The sequence below is a fragment of the Brachyistius frenatus genome, unplaced genomic scaffold (assembly GCF_029030835.1).
Source record: "Brachyistius frenatus isolate BFR_SWC_R1_liver_20210118 unplaced genomic scaffold, ASM2903083v1 Contig_12, whole genome shotgun sequence".
Lineage (NCBI taxonomy): Eukaryota > Metazoa > Chordata > Actinopteri > Embiotocidae > Brachyistius > Brachyistius frenatus.
Genome location: NW_027210611.1, coordinates 7,035,923 through 7,050,401, shown reverse-complemented (window position 1 = coordinate 7,050,401; position 14,479 = coordinate 7,035,923). Strand labels below are relative to the sequence as shown.

Below are 14,479 nucleotides of genomic sequence, written 5' to 3'. Positions count from 1 at the left end.
GTGTGTTGGCTTTTTTTTTTTTTAAGAGGAAATCAAATGTCAAAAATGTGACATTTTAAAATGAAAGTTGTGCAAAAGAAAGTCAAAGATGAGAGATAATAAACCTTATGTCGACAATTTAACAGAACAATCATCTTAAAATTGGAAATAATTCAGAATTTGAACTTCCTTAAAAAATAAATCATGAGTATGATATGATAAGTTTTGATTTTGCACATTACATACTAAAGATAGATAGTTATATAGATATATACTTTATTAATCCCTCAGAGGGAAATTTTTATGTTACAGCAGCATAAAAAAAATGCACATTCTATACAATAAAATAAGATAAATAATATTAAATAAAGATGAATAATATTAAATAAGATAACCTAAACAAAACCTAAACCTAAAAATTGAGTTTGAGATTGAGCAAATTGAGTTTTCTTACTTAAAAGTAATAACTGACTTCCCCTTCATAATATGTGGTATCCAATAAACCTTTGGCTTTCAAATAAAAAATGTCTTAACATGTCTTATTAGTATCATTTAATATTGATTTACCAGAAGTTATTTTAATTTTCCCATTTCATCTTTTTTTTTTTTTAGGGTGGAAATATGTCTCCTTTAGCAGTATGTCATGAAGTAGAACAATGTAATTTGTGTTAAATGAATTTGGGCAGATATGGGTCCAAAAACTAAAGTCTGTAAATGGAAAAATCCTTAAAAAATAAAAAAAAATATCTGAGGAGCATTGTAATACCAGACCAAGCCGAGCGGGGGCGTATGAGCTCCACAGAGACGACGACCGGAAGCGGCCTTTTATTTTGAAAACCGAGCTAGACGGGCGCGTGCTTGTGCTTGGAGACCTTCACTCGGCAGCAGCTGAGGTCAGCCGGAGGAGCGAGTGAAAACACCGGGAACGCAGTCTGTGGAGGCAACCTGAAAATGTACCGGTGATGTCAATTGTACTCTCGGTTTCCCCCTTTAATGAGGAGATAAACCACCAGTTGATATGTGTTTAATTCGAAGCTGGTTTGACACGGCTCGTTAAACCCTTGTAGCCGTTATTAGCCTTGTTAGCCACGTTAGCTATTAGCTGTTCAAGGAGACCGATGAACGCTCATCAATTCACAGCCATGATAATATTCATAATATTCATAATATTCATCATAATTTCCTAAGACATGTAGTAAACATTTTAAGGGAAATAAATGCACAGTATGAAAGTCTGGAATCATCCTCATTTATGTTAAATCTGAAGAGTTTTTATTTATTTATGATTTTATTTATTTACTTTATTTATTTACTTAAAAATACAGCAGTAAGCCTTGTTAGATTATTTCTTTACTTGCCTAGTTTGCTAGATGTTTAAAGCAGGCATCGAGGAAAGTAATTGTCCACATCAGGCCTCTAAGTATTTTTATGGTTCACTTTTTCTTTTATTTTTATTTTTTTTTGCATATTCTTACTTTTAGGTACTCCGTTTGTGCTTCTACAAACTCCCGAGCAGACTTATCACTTCAGATGTCATTATTAATGTGTCTTAAGATTCATCCCATCAGTACTTGGAAGAGGCGCGTTATTATGTCTCTTGACAACCAGTTATAAACCACTGAGGCAAGCTGACAGCTTTAAACATTTGAAACAAAGAATCAGACAAAGACTGATTGAAACGTGAATCATGCATGTGTCCCAGTCTCTTGTGCAAAAACTTAATTGGATGTTGCATGGACGATGGATATACAGCAGCTTAGAAGATGTGGTTCTTACAGTGAGTGGCTGCGTAAAGAGAAAAAAAAAAACACAATGCTATTGCAAAGATAGGGCCTGTAATTTACACATGTACTCAGACTTTGTTTATATTGTAAATTGAGGTTAGAAATAGTTTCCTGTGTTTGGTGGGCGTGCTGATGTGCTGATAGTCTTGTAATTGATGGACTAACTCCTCCTTTTCACTGGCTTTTAGTTGTTTAATAGCAGGTTTCATGCTGGTAAACAGCGCAGAACGAAACAGATTGTATTTTCCACAAAAAAAAAAAAAAATTTGGAAAGTATTTTAACATTATATTCATGGTTGAGTCGACCTGTTGTTGTAAACATTGCTCCGTGCCGCTCGTGCCGTGTTTCAGAGGCTTTATGGAATAACGTCATAATATCCCCTCCAAGGTTAAACCCTTTGCATGTCATTCACTCCTGTCATCCTCTTCGGCTCCGACAGAATGGCGACGAGGATACAACAGTTGCCGAGCCATGGGTAAAGCGTCGAAATGACACATGAGAACCTCGCAAGCTCACAGCTGTCTGTCAAGGCGGCTGTCCTGCGGATGGTCGACCTGCCGCTGTCCTTCTGCGGCTCCCTGGCGCAGGTGAGCGTGTCGGAAAGTGTTCCCTCCAAAGCTGTTTTAGGGGGTTGACGGTACGATGGCACTTTCAGGGTTTCTCCTTCATGCTTCTTTAGTAAAAAAAAAAAATTTTTAAAATAGAGCAAATTTCTTTGAATTCCTTGTGCAACTTTGTAAGAAATAATATAGGAATGATTTACTGTGCATGTACTTTCCCTAAAACACAATTATTTAAAATAATATTTTTGAGTTATCGGCATAAAAATAACCACACAGTGATGTTTATTTACCTGATTTTAAAAGGAAAGTACTTCAATATTCATGGTTAATATTTGGTTTCTCTTTGCTACAATAGTCGCCGTACTCACACACACACACACACACACACACACACACACACACACACACACACACACGTACACAATAAAGCCTCATTGCGATGTTATGAACCAAACATAATCGACCAGGCTCAAATAATAGTTGTCCTATTACAGGTAAGTGTGATACTGAGGGTGTAAACACAAGTTATATGACCACACAAATAAGTGTTTTGTTGGCCAGACCTTTATCATTTGTTAAGCTGCAGTATTTGCTTGTTTGAGAACATGCTAACAGTAACCAGTCATGTCTGTGGCCAGTCTTCATTTCCATTTTCTTTCTGGCAGAATATTCAGTTCAAATTTGAAGACGTGAACTCGCAGTCATCATAAATTCTACTGGTTTTCTTTTAATCTGTTTTTATCAGGTTAATGTTTCCTTTTTTCTCTTATTTTTGTGCTTTACTGATTAGTTTGATCGTGAATGTGCCTCTGAAACAAAACAAGTTATATGAAGAGTCCGAATTTGGCACAACTCCATCCGTAGTGTTCCTTTTAAGCTGATTAGACGAGCCGGTGGCGGCATCTGTTTACATGTGAAGGGCAGCTGCCTGCTTCAGGAGTTTTAAGTTCTTCAGTTGAAGGATTTGTGGGATTGAAAGATTCGGACCGGCACCTCAGGGAGCTTAATAGCTGAATGAGAAGGTGTTTCTAAGGATGTACTTGATTTTATACTTTACAAAGCCAAAATGTCTTAAATCTAAAAAGAAAAGATCACGTGAACTGGGCATCGTCAGAACGAGAAGCATGCGGAGCGTTGATGCCTAAAATTACAAAAATAAAGCTCAACTGCTCAAATTAGAAATCCCTGAGATTAAAACGTGGAAGAAAAAAAAGTAGGATGCCCAAAAAAATGTAAGATGAGTTTAATGTGCATTTTTTTTCGATGATGTATCCAGTTTTATTGTCTTTGCCGGTCTTTATGTCCTTCAGGATGCTACGTGTATATATATGTGTGTGTGTGTGTGTGTATGTATGTATATATATATGCGTGTGTGTGTGTGGTATTTTCTTCATGCACCCACATGTTGCAGCGTCCATGTGGAGAGTGTTTGCGTGTTTTGAGTCACGTAGCAGGTCTGATATGAATAGAAGAGTCTGGTAGGAACATGCTTGACATGTGCCAGTAGCCGGTACGGACCCGCGGCACCATTTAATGATCCCAGCCGAGTCAGTAGCCTTTAAAAAAAAAAAATAATAGATAATAATAAAAAAAATTTAAAGTCAATATTACGGCTGCCATCCTTCCTCCTAACTGACTGTTTATGTAATCTTCAGTGGTGCAGCAGCGGTGTCTGTGGATAATCCCCTCCTCATTCACTGCTCGCTTCTATCTATAGACTGAGGGGGCCACTCGCACTACTTGAAATGGATTCTTTGAAATGCGCTTTACAGCTCGGTGCTGCTTGTTACCACATCGGCATCCACTGTATTATTTGGAGTTATGCATCTTCAGTTGACCTCCCACCCGGCAGAACTTAATGCTTTCCTACCACCACGCGTGTTGTATCATCGTGTTATCATGATGACTCTTTAAATACGCAATCTGACCCTCTCGTCCCATCGTCACGTGTATAACAAGCGTCCCTCTTTCTTTGCTGGTTGTTGGGATTACCTTCTCAGACATATCACACTCTACCAGGTATAAATCATATCAGTTAAAACACCAACTGCACTAAACTTTGGATCAGGACTTTGGGTGGATTTCTTCAACAGTTGTTAATAGTAAATAGTGAAAAACTTTTTTTTTTAATGCCTTTCAATACTAAATTGATAGTTATTTGATACCTGAATCAGAGAACTATCTACTAGTTTTGCTACAGAATCTTTTTGGGGATAATAACATCAGTGTTGGTTGGTGTTAACAGCTGGTAAGGTCTTTGCGTTTCTGTTTTACCAGTGACGGCTAACATTTACCAAAACGGAAACTACTTGGTTTTCTTGTGCCCACGCTGAAACTGAATTGTTCTGATTTGTTTTCAAAATAACTAAACAGAAAACAAATCAATATGCCTTTTTTTTTTTTTTTAACATAAAGCTCTTCTTCTTCTTCTCTCTCTCTCTCCGCCAGGTAAATGTCAGCACAGGCACCAAGAAGTTGTTGGCCGCCGCCGCCTTCGGCGCCGTCTCGCTCCTCTACCTCGCCCGCCGCTTCCAGAGGAGGAAGGGCAGGAAGAAGGCTCACTCTCCGCAGTGGGAGCAGGCTGGTTTTGAGTTTTTCCCCCCGGCCTCAGCAGAGAACGGTACAACTTCCTGACACTGTGATGACACTGTCAACCAGCAGCAGCAGCAGCCTCTGATCTCCATTTAGTGTGTTGGCCCAGTTACCGGTTTGTGATGTAATCAGGCTGACGTGCCCGTGTGTTCCCTTGAATTGTAAACGGCAGGCTCCAGATAAATGCTTTAACTGATTTAATCTCATTTAGTAAAGATTTACTGCTGATTAGAGTCCCAAAGAGAATGAAGGATTAAAGGAAGTCAAATGAGCTGTTGACCAGAGTGATTGATCTTTTCTTTTCTACAAAACCGATTCAACAGAATGATTTTTTTTTTGTTGTTGTTTTTTTTTTTTTTTGACATACAGTGCAGTTTCCTAAATGGGAAACGCTTTAACAGTGACAGGAGAGTATATTTGCAAAGCCATTTCTGTTATGGATAGTAATTAAAAAAAAATAATAAACCCTCGCTAATGCTAGACTGTCATCCAAGTGGAACCTACATGTGAATTAAAACATTAACATGTAATGTTAAAATCAAAGAGCTGTTTGATTTGCAGCCCGACTTTTTTCAGACTCTTAAAAGATGTGTTTGCAGTGTTTGACTGTTGCTTTTTCTTGAACTTTGACCCCAACAGTCACTGTGTGTCAACCGAAGCAAATCTCTACACACTGCATAACAATTCTAGGAAATAGTTTTTGTTGGAAAAATGACTCAAGAGGTTTGGTTCAAAATCAAACACATCGGACATTTATTCTCGCAAGAAGGAGCAAATACATGCACCCTCCAAGAGAGGTGTGCAGCAGTGCTCCACGTCACTCCTCCGTAGGGCAGCTTTTATACAGTGTGACAAACAGTTGACAATCACCCCCCCGGTTCCCTTTGTATCTGCTGTCGTATGATAATACTGAGTTGGTTGCAGGTCACCAGATAAGGACACAGAGGAGTCGTCAATTAGACGCGGAAAGTAAAACGAAAAGTAATCACTTGCAAATAAGAGAGAAAACAGAAACTTTTCAGAGCCTGCTTGACGAGAGACTTTCCGGAGCCACAATGCAAATAAGAGGAAGAGACAAGTTTCAAATAGAAAGTCAATTATTCAAATAGGAAAAGCAGCCGCGGCCAAATTCCCAGAAAAAAAGATCGGTGACACCCAGTTGGAGGTATTACACTCATCAAATTGCTAAACATGGTTTATCCATGATGTAATCCTGCTTCATGCTCATGTAGAGTTGAGAGTCAACACTCCCTCAAACCGCATCTCTTAAAACTCTCTTCTTTTATCCGTCCAGATAACACCAGCCAAAACATCACGCTCTCACTCGACTCCAAGAATGGTTACTCCTCCGGTCTGGTGCTCGGCACCGGAGATTACAGGAAACTGTCCGGCTCTCTGCTCAGCCTGGACTCGGTAAGACGACGTTTTAACATCGAGATTTTGTATATAAATCTTTTTTTTTTTTTTTTTTTTTTTTATCGGAAATGACAAAGCCCACAGACATAATGCAAAGATGGATGGAGGTTTTTTTTTTTTTTTTTTATACATCTTTTATTTACGTCTTTCTAAATAAAAAAAAAGTTTGAATATGTTTAAAAACAAACATTAATTTGAACAGATTTACTGATTACTTTTTTAATTTTTTTTTTAATCAGAATAGAAAACTGCAAATATTCACAAAACAGCGACGGTTTCGATTTTTTTTTTTTTTTTTTTTTTTTGTCTGTACTCCAATAATTCCAAACGTGCTCGATGTGAGTATCATTTACTGATGACGTGTGTGGTCTTGAGGCTTTTCCACGCCGGGAGCATGATAAATAAATGACACACAAAAAAAAGAGTTTCCTGTGAATATTATGCATGAAACCTCTTTATACCGCCAGCGATGCACAAATGTCCTGCTCCTCCTCGCGCTACAAAAGAGGAGGACACTTTGGTTTTGTTGCCTGGTTACCGCCAACTCTGCTACAATCCAAAAAATGCCTTCACTCGTGGTGCAAAAGCTCCGAAAAATCCACCTCCTCCACCTTTATGCGTGAAGCAAAAAATATTCACGTTCTCTCTGAAAAAACTTGAGAAAAAAAAATATTGACATGCGAATTTACAGCAAAAAAAAAAAAAAAATCGCCCTTATTGTGTAAAGACCTTTTGAGGTGGAGTTTATTATGTAGTACTGATTGTATAATTTGTCTATTACAACATTTTTAAAGTATTTTATTGTTGTTAGAGCCGACCTGCGGTGTGTTTGTGTTCACCGTGTTCCTCCCTGCAGGTCAAAAGCATGAACTCGTCCAGCAGCAGCACCTGCGCTAACGAATCCACCTGTTGGGACAGAGCGGGGGACGGGGACATCTGCAGCGTGGTCAACTTACCCGTCACCACACCCGAAAACCTCTACCTCATGGGTAAAGACACACGGCATCACCTTACTGTGTTTGTAATAAGGAGGCTGCACGCGTTGGAAAAAAATCAAATTAAAAAAATGGAAGCAGTCGGTCTGCGATACTGTTTGAATTTCTTGCAGTAATTGAATTGTGTGTGTGTGTGTGTGCGTTTCCAACAGGTATGGATTTGTTTGAGGAGGCTCTGCGGCGCTGGGAGGAGGCGTTGACCTTCAGGAGCAGGCAGGCTGAGGACGACGCGAGCTGCGCCTCCGTCAAAACAGGAGCTGGCGACGCCGTCGCCGAGCAGGAAATGGAGGTAAGAAATTTGGCGGCTGGCGAGAAAAGCTCGTCGTCGTTCACAAAAACCAACACGGGGACTAAGTTTGAGCTCTTCAACGCCCCATTAATCACAAATAGAAGTACAGCAGTGAAATAAAACTGTAAACGATTCGTATGTTTTTCCATTTAAAATGCTCATTTTGTTGCAACATGCAAACAGCCAGCGTATAATAGATGTTTTATTTTTTGGCCAATAAATAACAATATTGCGTAACATGTATCTCAGTCTGAGACCCAAGAGTCGATGTATTGATTCAAGTCCTGCCAACATTTTCTGTACTCCCGACTGCGCGTTGCACTCTTTAATACCAGAGGATGGCAGAGAGGATTAAACTGCCCACAAACATTGCACCACAGGTCACGTGTGACTCACCTGCACTCTGTAAACCCCACCAGTGTCACAGCGTCTGGATTGTGTAACATCGAACTCACTGGCTCTCCAACCTGATCGGAAGGGTTTTGTATTAGTGTGTGTGTGTGTGTGTGTGTGTGTGGGAGGGGTCAAAATGGTAAGCCCGGGCACTCAAACAGAAATTCAGACTGCTGCTGGATCTTCTCTCCAGGAAATCCACCGCTCAGCTGGTGCAGGCAAATCGGGTCACGGGGGATTCCCAAGAAAGAACTGAAAATAATCTGTGGAGGGAAAGAGGGTCAAAAAAAAAAAAAAAAGGCGAAATTTCTCCGTTTTACTTGTGAAGAATTAACGTGATGATAATCTCTCAACTAAACCAACAGCCTACATAGACTCAGGAATACTGTTAAAAGTTTGCAGAACTTATTTTGAAAAATCATACTTTTTACTAACTGTTTACACAAATCTCTCACGTTTCCGTTTTCAGGACGTCATCAGCGCAGAGTTCATCCACAGGCTGAAGTCTCTGCTGCAGAGGGCTTACCACCTCCAGGAGGAGTTGGAGGGAGTGCTGGGAACGTCAGAGCCTTCGTCCCACAGCAACATCCAGGGTGAGTCACTGATGCAATATTACGTTAATTATTCACGACCCAACACGGAACAACAGGTAAAAGATAGTAAAATAAATAAATAAAATACAAGCACTGGAGGAGCTCTGTGAGGCCTTCAGTGTGTGACCTTTGTAGTAGAACGTAATCGGCTTCAAACGCTACAGTCGTGTGAAACCGATGATTCTTGTTTTTTCGCAGATAAAATGGCGGACATTTTGGCCAGAGAGGAGCTGGAGGACAGCGGTCTGAGAGACAGCATCAGCATCGCCTCCAACGACTCTTTTGTGTCGGCTGCTGAGGTACGAGAAGCTCCAGAAGGACTCAACTTCACGCGAGAAAAAAAACAAATCATCTCATTTACATTGGAAGAACTGCCGATTTTTCTTGAATGACGTTTTGCTTGACATCGTTTTTCTGAAACAAACAAATGAGATTCCCAGTTTGCTTGTTTTTTGAGAAACGATAACAAAGTTATGTCCTCGTATAGTGGATTTAATCACAAAAATGCCACTTAATTAATACTAAATGATCATAATATTAGATTTATTTGGGTTCAGTAAACAAAACTTATCTTAGTATTTGCATTTTTTTTTAATTTCATTGACAGTTGTTATTGAAAATAGACACAAAAAAAAGTAATAGATGGAACGAGTGACTCAAAAATATCTGAATGTGTTTCATGTAGAGTTTATTTAAACAAAAACAAAAAAAAAGACTTTATAAAGTATTTCAAAAAGATGAGTTTCACTTCTAAAGTTTTTCCATCAGCCTTCAAAGCGTGAAACAAAAGTACGGATTTTTTTTACAAAATGACAAACGCATTTATAAACGTGGCTTCAAAAACGGTAGATATCGCCCCGGGTTACTAAGCTGCATCATCGCGCATAACGATGCGGGAACGGCGCGTGCGGTGAAGATGACGACTCGGCAAACCTAATCACCCCTCAGACCGTCTCGCCTCCTCCCGCCGGGTTCGCCGCCGTGTGTTTACCAAGCGCTCCGTTTATCTGCTCGACTCATTACCGTCTCTGCGGGGGGGGGCTCGAGCCGTGGAGCCGGCGCCGCTGGTGCACCCGACCCGCAAAGTACAGAAATAAACCCGCTGCTAAGAATCACAAAGTTTATTTGCTGAGACCTGCGAGCTGAACTCAGATCGAGGACTTTTAACTCCCCAGCTGCAGGACGGTAAAAAAAAAAACACAAAAAAAAACATGATCTCATAAATAGCCGTTAAACTATTAATTAAACTCAACTGTGCAGCAACACTTAAATAAATTCAAGATTCCCGAAAGCTTCAAACGAAGTTATTCACACCTGAAAACGTGTTGTTTGCCGTTTTACTGAGCGGTGATCAAAAGGCGGAGCTCAAAGCAGTGAAACCAGTTCACTCAGTTCAGCGAGTCGCTTAAAATAGACCTCCGACATTCCTCCATACAGCTTTCAACCAGCCGGTTCTGCAGCTGCTTTCACGGCCGACTCCTCACAACGCCACAACGCCGACAGCCGCGAAGGCTTTTGTGAAGCAGCTCACGGTGCACGTCGATAACTTTTGATTGTAATAAATAAATAATAATAAAAGTGGACGGTAGCTTCCAGGTCTGACGAGTGAAGGCCAATCCTGGAGGGCCTTCAACTGCAATACCGATGACAGCCACTAGAGGAGGTGTCTCCAAAAAGCCTCTGGTTCCACAGACTCCCATTCAGTTTGAAATACAAAGTCAATAAAAAACAAACAAAAAAGATTCTACATTACGGCGTCGTTCGCCAAAGTCGCTCCGTCTCTAGTTTTTCTGGCGGTCCATCTGAAAATAATCCGGAATAGCGAGACGGCGAACGGGCAAAATCCCAAACTTCAAAACGGCAGTTCACAAACCGGCCGGCTGCCGCTTTCAATACAACACAAAATAACTCGGCAGCCGAATCTTTTCTCTCTTATCGTTTTCAAACATTACTTCCAAGTTTAGAAAAAAAAAAAAAAAAAAAAAACATGTCCGTAAAATCGTCCTTTTCTGCCGCAGCTGTCGGAGCAGCGCGAGCTGAGGAGCGTTTTCTGCCTCGGTCATCACCCTTTCTACGAGGAGGCGCTGCAGATGGCCGAGGACGGCAAGATCTCCTGCAGGGTGCTGCGGTAATTACACCCACGAGCACCCGATAACGGACCGTCGTCAGCAGCAGAACCGCACCGACCGCACCGAGTTCTAACTGTCGCACCGGAAAATAAGACGGTGACCGGACATTTTTTTATTATTTTTTTTTTCAGAACTGAGATGCTGGAGTGTGTCGGGGATTTCGATTTCCTGGCCAAGTTGCACTGTGTGCGGCAGGCATGTCAGGTACAGTTTAATTGAAATTAATTAAAGCAGTTTGCTAACATGTTTCCCACCACAGATTGTATATAAAAAAAAAATTAAAAACACGTGGGAGACACGTCGTCCATTGTCTGGTCCAAAACGCCAGCAAACATACTATTCTCTGCTATAATATACTCCGGATGGTGAATTTCAGCGGATTTTGTCCGTCACTGATTGAAAGTTTCACCACCGGTTGGCTGAACGCAGCGACTTCCTGTTCCGGTTTCAAATCAAAAGCCTTCGTTTCAAATTAAAAGCCCTTTAAAGTTTAAGCGCAGGAGTTTTGACCCCGTCCTGTTTTTATCGAGTTCACGTACTCGTAAACGTCGCAAAGTTTGCGTCCTGAGCGGGGTGAGGCTTACCGATCTCCACTTTAAAGATCGGTCCCATTAAAATCACGCTCTTCGGCCTGCAGCTCATTCTGTGCGAGAGGGCGACCAGGATGTTTCTGGCCGAAACGGGAAAGAAAATACTGTCTTCCCTCATCGTTAAAGCACAGAAGGTAAGATTGCAGACACGGGCGAGTAAATAAAATGACCTTTGTTGTTGTTGTTGTTGTTTTACGAGTTGTTCCTCTAACTGTTTGCCGTTTGCTCGTTGTTGTTTTTTTTTTTTGTCAGAGCCCGAAGAGATTTGAGGAAGTGTTTGAAGAGATGATTTCCTTCCTGGAGCACACGGAGCACTGGGAAAACACGGAGGTGGAGCTGGCCACGCGAGGGGTTCGTGTTACCAACCGCCCACGAATACGCGCTTCAGCTTCTTACTGAAAAACAGTTGACCGACCTCTGTCTTTTTTTATATATAATATATATATATATATATACATACGTGACGTTCGATTCCCAGGTGAGACACTTGAACTTCTACGACATCGTGCTGGACTTCATCCTGATGGACTCCTTCGAGGACCTGGAGAATCCTCCCGTCTCCATCCAGAACGTGATCAACAACCGCTGGCTCAACAGCTCCTTCAAGGAGACGGTGAGGAAGTTAAGCAAACGAGTATTTTTCCCACGCCTGAAAGATTTTCGATTTTTTTTTTTTATTTTTTTTTAAATATTTTTGTGCATATTTCGCAGGCGGTGGCGTCGAGCTGCTGGTCGGTGCTGAAGCAGAAGAGAGAACACATGAAGGTAAGAAGCCTGACGCCTGCAAAAATGACTCCTGACGCAACGGGACTGTTGATACCGTTCAGTCTTCATTTTTCAATCTTATATGTAATATATAATCTTTGCTGTCATATTAGTCGTCATGCTTTTTTTTTTTTTTTATTGGTTACTGTAACGGCAGGTAAAAAACAAAAAAAATCAGGGCAGTTGGTAGAAACTCTAAAGCCCTCGTCTCTCTCTCTCTCTCTCTCTCTCTCTCTCAGGTGTCCGACGGCTTCATCGCCCATTTCTACCTTGTGTGTGACCAGATCAGCCCGGTCCTGGCGTGGGGCTTCCTGGGGCCCAAGAGCTCCCTGCACGACTTCTGCTGCTTCTTCAAGGTCAGAACCAACACCAGGGAAAAGCCCGTATCTGCCCGTGCCTTCACATGACCTCTTACTTTCCGTCAGCGGCCGGATTTCCATCCAAATAGGTTCGGTTAGGTAGTTGCTTTATTAATCCCCGAGGGGAAATGTTTTCGCTACAGCGGCATACAGAAGCAATGAGATAATAATAGAACAATAGAAAAGCAATAAAATAGCAGTAAAAAATATAAAATGCTGATTCTGAAACGGAAAATGCAGGAAAATGATTATTTAAGGATATTCTTAAAGCAAGGACATCTTAAAGCTATTCAAATATTTGTACACATTTTCAGAGTATTTACCGACTGAATTCTCCTTTTTTTTTTTTTTTTGTAAAAAATGAACTCGTTTTACAATTTGGGATCCTTTTGATGGAAGTCTTTTGTTTGATCGTCACTTTCTTAAAAACCAAAGCCTGATTTCTTTACATTTTTTTTTTTGGTATCCGCTGACCGGTGACCGGCGCGTCTCCTCCAGGACCAGGTGCTGCACTTCCTGAAGGACATATTCGATCTGGACAAAGTGCGTTACTGCTCGGTGGAGAGTCTGGCCGAGGACATGCTCCACCTGCTGCACCGGCGCTCCGAGCTGCTGCTGGCCTACCTGGGGGCCGACCACCGGCGGCACCTCAACAACGGCTGCGGTCCGCCGCAGGTGCAGCTGCTGCCCGGCGGCCCGCTGGAGGCGCCGGTCCAGTGACCCGCCGGCCGTCCCGACGCGACCTCGGCATCTTTTGCCGGCCGAGCTCGGACCGACCCGCGTGGGGGGGGGGGGGGACACGAGGGAACGTCCCGTGGTATGAAACCCACTCGGTACGTCTCCCAGTCGTGCCGTGCGCTCTCTGTGTGTGTGGATCCAGATGCCTGCCTTCACACATGTTCATCACATCTGCTGTGGCCTCCTCCTCCTCCTCCTCCTCCTCCTCATCTTTTCACGGTGCCATGTCAGTGCACGTTACTTTTAAACAACCATAGCAATAACATTCGTAATTTAAACTTGATTGGCATTGATTCTGTCACAGTAGATGTTACGCTGCTTAAATCGAGGGCACATTTGTTACTGTTGAGAGCAAAGGGGGGGGGGGAGAAAAAAAGAAGGTATTTTACCATATTTATTTTATTATAAATGATGCAGGGTTTATTTGGTAGAAGTTTTATTTTGTAGTAGTTGTGCCCGTGCGCACCGAACGAATTTGTGATCGGCTTTGAATATATAGTAGACTTTATCAGGTAGATTTATTAAGAGCCACATCCTACTGAGCATCAGCAATGCAACACCATTAAATGTACTTTGTGTTTTTGTAAAGCAGCACCGGCCGCCCATCAGCCAACGAAGGGACGGGGAAATAAATGTGTCGAAAAAACCAGGGGAGGGGGGGGGGGGACGTCGGGATCGATATCTAAAAAAAAAAAACTAAAAAAAACGTCTTATTAAATGAAGGTAGAATAATGAAAGACGACCGCATCGCTCGCAAGCCGTTGTGCCACTTTACGACGGGCAAAGACGCCTTACTCTTAAAAAAAAAAATTCAATAGAAACATTCAAGCCTCGTCTTCGTCGCCGAATGTCCGCCGATACGTCTTCGCGTTTCTCGTAACCCGCGACGTTTGGAAAAACGCCGCGGCGTGTCGTCGTGCGCTCCGCCGGTCGCCCGCTGCCGCGTGCAGAACGCGCGCTCAACTAATACGGGAAAATGCCGCGATCGTCCGCCGTCATTCACCGTTTTAAAAAAAAAAAAACGTTTATTTCAAGTTGGTCTTAAAACAACTCGTTCACCTTTTGTACATTAAAACGGGATCCGGTCGCTCCTCCTAAAGAGAAATCGGCGCACGGCGTTTAACCAATCAAATGGTTTGCTGTCAAATCGCTTTGAAGCTGAAAAGGACGATAAAACTTTTTTTTTTTTTTTTTTTTTACTTTTGTTGAATTCTGTAGTTTATGTAGGTTTTAAGCAGGAATTTGCAGGTTTCTAGGTTCTCGAATGTTGAACGTTTCCTGTTGAACAGATCA

The 14,479-nt window shown here is 41.8% G+C and overlaps 1 protein-coding gene across 2 annotated transcripts; it reads left to right on the top strand.

Annotated features, from left to right (window-relative positions):
- Positions 1-745: 745 nt before the first annotated feature.
- miga1 (mitoguardin 1) lies at positions 746-14,001 on the top strand. Of its 2 annotated transcripts, none has more exons than XM_069692553.1 (16): positions 746-938; positions 2,204-2,351; positions 4,776-4,947; positions 6,214-6,332; positions 7,192-7,324; positions 7,483-7,619; positions 8,482-8,605; positions 8,804-8,904; positions 10,624-10,733; positions 10,866-10,938; positions 11,372-11,458; positions 11,577-11,675; positions 11,803-11,937; positions 12,036-12,089; positions 12,329-12,445; positions 12,947-14,001. In XM_069692553.1, exons 2-16 carry the CDS (start codon positions 2,253-2,255, stop codon positions 13,166-13,168), a joined length of 1,782 nt encoding a protein of 593 aa, XP_069548654.1. In that variant the 5' UTR covers positions 746-938; positions 2,204-2,252; the 3' UTR covers positions 13,169-14,001. The 2 variants fall into 2 exon arrangements, with proteins under 2 accessions (XP_069548654.1, XP_069548653.1); XM_069692552.1 differs by having other exon boundaries at positions 747-932.
- The last annotated feature ends 478 nt before the right edge of the window (positions 14,002-14,479 follow it).

Coding starts and splice junctions, on each gene's coding strand:
- miga1 (XM_069692553.1), top strand. CDS start 2,253: ATGACACATGAGAACCTCGCAAGCTCACAGCTGTCTGTCAAGGCGGCT. Junction 11,459..11,576: donor TCATCGTTAAAGCACAGAAG/GTAAGATTGCAG, acceptor TTTTTTTGTCAG/AGCCCGAAGAGATTTGAGGA. Junction 11,938..12,035: donor ACAGCTCCTTCAAGGAGACG/GTGAGGAAGTTA, acceptor CATATTTCGCAG/GCGGTGGCGTCGAGCTGCTG.